Source organism: Thermobia domestica, chromosome 18, assembly GCF_964235325.1.
Source record: "Thermobia domestica chromosome 18, izTheDome1.hap1.1, whole genome shotgun sequence".
NCBI classification, from domain to species: domain Eukaryota; kingdom Metazoa; phylum Arthropoda; class Insecta; order Zygentoma; family Lepismatidae; genus Thermobia; species Thermobia domestica.
The window spans coordinates 27,781,770-27,789,086 of NC_137471.1; the positions used below are offsets into that span (position 1 = coordinate 27,781,770).

Consider the following 7,317-nt stretch of genomic DNA (forward strand, 5'->3'; position numbering starts at 1 on the left):
GCTCTTAAGGCCATCGGCAATCACAATTGAAAAGACCAGCAGTTAATATCTAAAGCCAAACAGAAGAGGAAGATCATCCATTTCCATAGAGACAGTACGAAACTTCTTCAGTTAGCATCACCAAAAAAAGTTCTCCACTGCTACTCTGTGGGTGTCTGTTTACAACTTAGTTCGCGATTTGGCTCTTAAGGCCATCGGCAATCACAATTGAAAAGACCAGCAGTTAATATCTAAAGCCAAACAGAAGAGGAAGATCATCCATTTCCATAGAGACAGTACGAAACTTCTTCAGTTAGCATCACCAAAAAAAGTTCTCCACTGCTACTCTGTGGGTGTCTCTTTACAACTTAGTTCGCGATTTGGCTCTTAAGGCCATCGGCAATCACAATTGAAAAGACCAGCAGTTAATATCTAAAGCCAAACAGAAGAGGAAGATCATCCATTTCCATAATTCAGAGGAAAACTTATTTATCACTTCCGCAAAATGCTCAGCATTTTTAATGTGAGTGACCTTAAATTCCTCTTGCTCTGATATTTTTTGGGGGGATTCAGCCCCAAAGACCCCCTTTAAATCCGCTACTGATTACGTGTAGACTTAAGGAATTGTAGCTAGTAAGTCAACATTACCTGTAGGCTAAGAAACAACACAATCCTTAAACTGAGAATATGGAACCAACGTAGTAACCTGATTTGAATATCAAACTTGACGTGTAGTTTCCTTTAAAACATGGTATTTCTTTTACAGGTACGCAACGCATTGCACGTACTTCAAGACTTGGCTGCAACAGGGGGTCGCTTCACAAGCAGTGGTGTTCCTGTGCATTCCAATCCTAATCTCCCCACGGGTCATACTCATGTGCTTCTTCGAAGTTCATCTCAGCCACCAGAATTGTTCTGGAGTGGACCTTTCAATCCTGTCAAACCTAGTAAAGAGACTCAAACCGAGTACCCTGTAGATATTTTTGAAAAGTTTGTCCTTGAAAATCCAGAACGTGTCTTGCAATGGTTGAATATTGATCCGAACATCCTCAGACAAGCTATGAAACATGCAGGAAATGGTTCTAGCTTGTGTGAGGGTGATTTACCTCCACCTCCAACTCCTTACCAGGAAGACCAATCCAGGAGAACAAGTCCTCAATCAACGTCAAGAGCCAGTCCACCCCAAAATCATCATCATCAACATCATCAACAAAGTTTTAGTATATCGCCACCTAACAGCCTCACTTCGTCCGGAATTGTCCAGGATTGGTCGGCGGTCCGAGAGCCTAGCACAGAATCACAATCACCACAACAACCGTCGGTGCCGACAGCTCCTCAGGCGCCATCTACCACAACAAAGACAGCCTCTACTTATTACTGGACCCGAGCTGGTCAAAGGTTCAGTGCTGGTGATGTAGAAAATGGATCACTAATGCAAGTATTAAATCCATGTCCTTCAACGCAATCTCTCAAATATCTTCCTTCGTCTGAACACAGTGTTCCACATAGCTGAACACGGAGACAAACTGCTGCGCTGAAGTGTTGTGTTTGACTGTTGTTTTAAAAAGAAAAAAAGATATTATGATCAAACTCTATAAGTTATATATGACCTTAAATTCTCTGCAACTGTAAGAGACAATGTGTACAAAGTGTGAGAAAATGAGAAACCAGTAATATAAATATACACGTTGTAATATATGCATATATAAACATATATATATACAAACCTATATATATAAATAAATATTTGTAAAGGGTACTCCAAAACAAATGACAGAGACAAATAGTTTAAAAAAATAATGTTAAATTGATGATGATACACATTATCTTGTGCGTTAAGAAGACAATCACATTCACCTTTTTAAGTTTCCTTTAGGCATATCATTCCACTTTGTAAGTGCACTCAGATATTCAAGTATAGATTAAATAAGTACTGTCATTGTATTAATTAATTAATTAATTTCTAAATAATGGTGATGGTGTATAAAGAATAGTACATTCAGGCCTATGAGAATAGTTACAATAAATGCTAATTCCGCATCCATTGCTTCGATATACATGCTGTTTAAAAGCAACACCGACAACGTCTGGAAGATGATTCCTGACACCAAGATAAGACAAGAAGTATAGACCAACCTGGTCGCACAAATGCTTCATTTCGGAATTATAGGCTGCCGAAAACATGAAAAAATGAACTTTAAAGATCCATAGATCCAAATCTATTGGACCTATCATAGGTCGGGTCAAGACTTCACTTAGGAACTAATGTGTACGCTATGCTAAAATACATGTTTTAGAATCCTGTGGTACTCACGCAACAATTTTTATAGAGTGAGTTTGGCTACGGGCATATAATTTGAAGTAGTCACCAACTACCTCTATAAAAATTGATACGGAAGTACCACAGAATTGTGAAATTTTTATATTTGGATAGGGCACATACTAGTTCCTAAGTGAAGACTTGACCAGACTGCAATATGTCCCATAGTTTTTGAGCTATTGATTCTTTAAAGTTGCTGTTTTTTTTTTTTTTATGTTTTTATGTTTTCGGCAGCCTATAACTCGGAAATGGCGGATTTCTGCACCGTGATTGGTCTATCCTTTTTGTCGTATCTTAGTGTCAGGAATCACTTCCCAAACGTTGTCAGTGTTGTTTTGAAACACACTGTATAAACTTCTATATCTAATTAATTAATCATCATTTGTAATGCTAAGTATTGAAGATAACATTTTGGATTTCTCAATTAGTTTATGAAGAACGTATATTTTTCTATATATGTTGAAAGTAGGCAGCATTGGTTCTAACTTTATTAGTTTCATTTCAAAGTCATTTTTAAAGAAATTTGAAAATGGTCTTGATTTTTAGATATAAATTGGGTATGGATTTTCTATACTATTGATGTTTTTATACTTCCGGTCATTTCATACCTCAAATAAATAACTCGATATTTGATATTTAATAGGGATACTTTCCTGTGATAAACGGCACGGCAATGAACTTTTTAGCCTACCTTTAGAGGAGAAAAACATACAAACTCTTCAAATAGCCGCCTACATTAGGTTACTAGAGCAGTTTATGATTAATCGTCGTCTGTCTAATATAGTAATTTCGTTTAAAAGCAAAAAAGAAAGAAAGAAAGAAAGAAAAGAAAAAAAGAAAAGTTAGAAGGGTACTGTTAACAGAAGAAGAATCGTGATAGTAACGATTTTTTTGTGTGTATCAGAAACGAGTAATAAAACTATCAAGAAACTATCTCAAGTACACCCTATTTTGTACAGGTTTACTTTTGGTGCACCACTAGAAAGAATTGTTGAAAAAATATAATTCTTTCACTAATTTCTTTCTTATTCTCCCCTAAACCGTTTCTACTAACATGAAAATATCTCACTTGGTACAGATGAAATTCAAGGGGGCTAATTTAATTGTTGAAATTTTCAAGTTAATTGTTGAAATTTTCAATTGTTTCACGATTTTCATACAAATATAGCTTTCGGATGTGTAGCATAAAAACTACAGTGCGCAAAACACAGACCAACCTGTGCTAGGTGGCCGCTGAAAAGCACGAATTCTATCTAACCGAGTGAGGGTAAGGAGAAGCTGGTATTTTCACGCCGTAGCGCGAGGGTGTGTCCGAAGAGAGCGGGCGGGTAAGGGATGGTGGATGTGCACGCCAGCGAGGGTTATCGAAACAAGTGGCTTTTGGCAATGATACGAGTTTCAATAGCACTTGTCATGGTTTCATACTAGTAACACTCCACTTGTAAACATAAAATACAGCTTCTATACACTGTGCAGAAATATGCCGCCGGTGGAAAATAGCATCTAATAGAGCCATCTTTCATATACACTCACTTATTTTATCCGGTGTAAAGCACTTGTAATGATTCTACACTATTAATCCTACACTTGTAAGCCTAAAATACAACTGTATTACTTCTTATTTAATTCTGTCGACTGCAGAAATTTGTTCCTTATAAACATGTCTTTTCATGCAATGTATAGAATTTTACTAGTAACTCTTCCAAAATGTGGTGCACCAAAATTACACCTGCACCGAATGAATGTTACAAAGGTCCAAACAAATACAACAATTGCTTCAGTATGATGCCTCTGAGGAAATGCTAAATACAACAATTGATCCAGCATGACGTATCTGAGCAAAAGTTACTGTTAAATATGCTATACATTTTGCGGTCTCTCACTCGGCATGCAGTCACGGACAACGACCCAGTTTGCCTTCCAAAAAACCGTGCAGTCGTGGTATTCGAAAGTTTTAACGTTCGTAATGTGTATGATGCTACAACAGAACTTGCTACTACACACTTAAAAACCATGCTTGGACTGACAAAATGTTCGTCATAGCTCTGACTTCCTTTCTTTTCTACCTGATTGATGCTGCTAATGTATATCCTCGTTTCATTAGCCATATTGATCTAGAAGAATCGAATGTTAGAGATTTCCAAGTGTTAATAATAATTGTGTTTGGAAAATGAAACAAAATTCCTGAGTATCTTGTCATTTTCAATGTCAATTTGTTGCATAGGTACGGCCTATTTCTTAATTCATGTTTCTCGTGACCGTCCACAATGATTTTTAATAATTAATATACAGCCTAATTTTTGTTTTCTTATGCATTGCATAACGTCGGCCTACTTTAACACGTTCCAAATTGCTTACAAAGTTTTTCATTACTACCTCATTTCTATTAACGACAAATTTAATAAATCTATATTTTTCAAAACTCTTATATTCGCAAATAATTGCATAAAAATCTAACGTTCTCTAACTAGATTTAAAGATAAGTAAGTAACTTACACAGAAAAGTGTACTCGGTAAGTTAGTGTGTACCAATTACACGTGTTGTATTTGCAATTCCATGAAAAATATTTGCGTTGCCATTTTGACTAAAATATAGAACAAAATTCCTTCTTAGTGTTAACGTTAAAAAATATAAAAATTCAGTTTTCAGCTTTGTATGAATTCTTATTCAGAAAAATAGAACTCTAGGCCAAGCACTACAATTGAATAAATATCTTACAAAACTCAGGAACTGTTTCAGATTATAGCAACACCGTCATCATACACATTACAATGGGCCTGATGAACGTATCGTTAAAATGTTGAAACTACAAGAGTTTGGTAAGATATTCATTCAACTGTAATGCCTGATTCAGACTTATATTTGCCTGAATGAATAATTATCTTATTTTACTTTAACTTACTATGTTCTTCCAAGAGATTACGGAGTACTTTATTAACGTATATTTCAAATATAGAATAATAATTAAAAACTATTTGTACTACAAATCCCTCAGAATCATTAATTTCTTTTTTTAACGTGAATAACTGGTAAATGGTTCGTGTAGATTAAACTGAACACAAAGTTCCTCTAAACATGTGTCAAAAGAGTACTGAAATGTTGTCGATTGTACTCAGAAAATACTGTACAATCAGATTTTAATAAGTGTTAAACTTTATTAACTTCTAGATGAAAAGCTTTACCTTGTACCCGAACCGGAGAGAAAAAAAAAAACTTTGTCTTACAATTTCGATGCTCTCTGAAACTCTTTTCAAGGTCTTCAACTGCACTTTTAAAGTGTTAAACTGTAGTAGATGAATTCTCTCATATTCTATGGTGACTTTATTTTAAAAAAAGAAAAGAAAAGAAAAGAAAAGAAAAGAAAAGAAAAGAAAAAAGAAAGAAATAAGTAAGTTCAATCCTCACTTACAAAGATTGTCTTAAACGTGTGGCCTCTTCAATTGTATATATATATATATATATAGTGGCGGATCCAAGGGAGGGGCTATAGGGGCTATAGCCCCCCTTGACGCTCAGGTATACACTGGATAAAATGGGCTACAATCCTACTTTACACTGGATAAAACTGCAAAATATGGTTTAGCCCCTCCCATGATCATATCCTGGATCCACCCCTGTGTATATATATATATATATATATATATATATATATATATATAGGGTGTTTCAAAACAACAACGACAACGTTTGGGAGGTGATTCCTGACAACAAGATAGGACAAAAAATATAGACCAACTTGGGTGCAGAAGTGCTTCCTTTTGGAGCTATAGGCTTCAGAAACCATGAAAAAAAAGAACTTTACAGGTCCATAGTTCCAATACTATGTAACCTATCGTAGTCGGATGAAGACTTCGCTTAGGAACTATTATGTGCCATATCCAAATATCCAAGTTTCTCAATCCTGCGGTACTTCCGCAACAAGTTTTACAGCAGCAGTTCATGAATACTTCAAAGTAAATGTAGTTAGCCAAACTCCCTCTATAAAATTGTTGCGTAAGTACCTTAGGGTTCTGAAACATGTATTTTCTGATAGCGTACATATTAGTTCCTAAGTGAAGTCTTGACCCGACTACGGTAGGTTCCATAGTTTTGGAGCTATGGACCTTTAAAGTTATATTTTTTTCATGTTTTAGGCAGCCCATAACTCCGAAAGGAAGCATTTGTTACCCAGGTTGGTCTATACTTTTTGTCTTATCTTGGTGTCAGGAATCACTTCCCAAACGTTGTCGGTGTTGTTTTGAAACACCCTATATATCTATATCTATATCTATCTATCTATCTATCTATATCTATCTATCTATCTATCTATATATATATATATATATATATATATATATATATATATATATATATATATATATATATATATATATATATATATATATATATATATATATATAAGATGGAGATGCGTTTCTTTGTTTTGAAGATGAAGTTGAAGAACACCGAAGCGAGCATCGAAACTATGTGGAGAAGCTTTCTTTCCCTCGATACAAGATAAAGTCACTGTATCTCTAAATTCTTAAATTAAAGATAATAAACATTGTAGCTTCAATTAGTTAATAAACATTGTTGCTTACTTTATGAACGTAGGAACAGTTATTTAAGAAAATAAACTGACGCATATATTTATAATAATTTCTGATAATAGAAATTATCTATGTACTTAGCGTTGTTATTGTATCTAGAATTAAATTTATTAAGTAGTTTCGCTAATCTTTGTTACCTGGAAATTCTATCGATGAAGGTAACAGAGATCATCGAAACCATTCAAGTTATATTATTCTTATTTCTGTTTACACAAATTATTACATAAAAATAATAACTTAAAAAAGTATATATTTAAAAAATGTATTGACAACAAGTATATAACAGGCAGCATATATACCAACGCAAAATGGTTTGAAAGAATTTCTTTTCTAGACATTGTTATGTAATAGCATAATATTATAAACAAATATTTATGGCGATAATTGTTGTCCGTAGCAGCACTTACAAACACTTTTTCATCTTATTT

At 34.4% G+C, this 7,317-nt stretch overlaps 1 protein-coding gene across 4 annotated transcripts in view; it reads left to right on the forward strand.

Moving 5' to 3' along the window:
- The window catches only part of LOC145675971 (voltage-gated delayed rectifier potassium channel KCNH8-like), a 764,648-nt gene extending 758,043 nt beyond the window's left edge, over positions 1-6,605 (forward strand). For all 4 annotated transcript variants that reach the window (XM_081746796.1, XM_081746797.1, XM_081746798.1 and 1 more), the window contains exon 14: positions 746-6,605. In XM_081746796.1, coding sequence (XP_081602922.1) covers positions 746-1,492 — 747 coding nt within the window. In that variant the 3' untranslated portion in view covers positions 1,493-6,605. The remainder of the gene's footprint in view (positions 1-745) is intronic.
- The last annotated feature ends 712 nt before the right edge of the window (positions 6,606-7,317 follow it).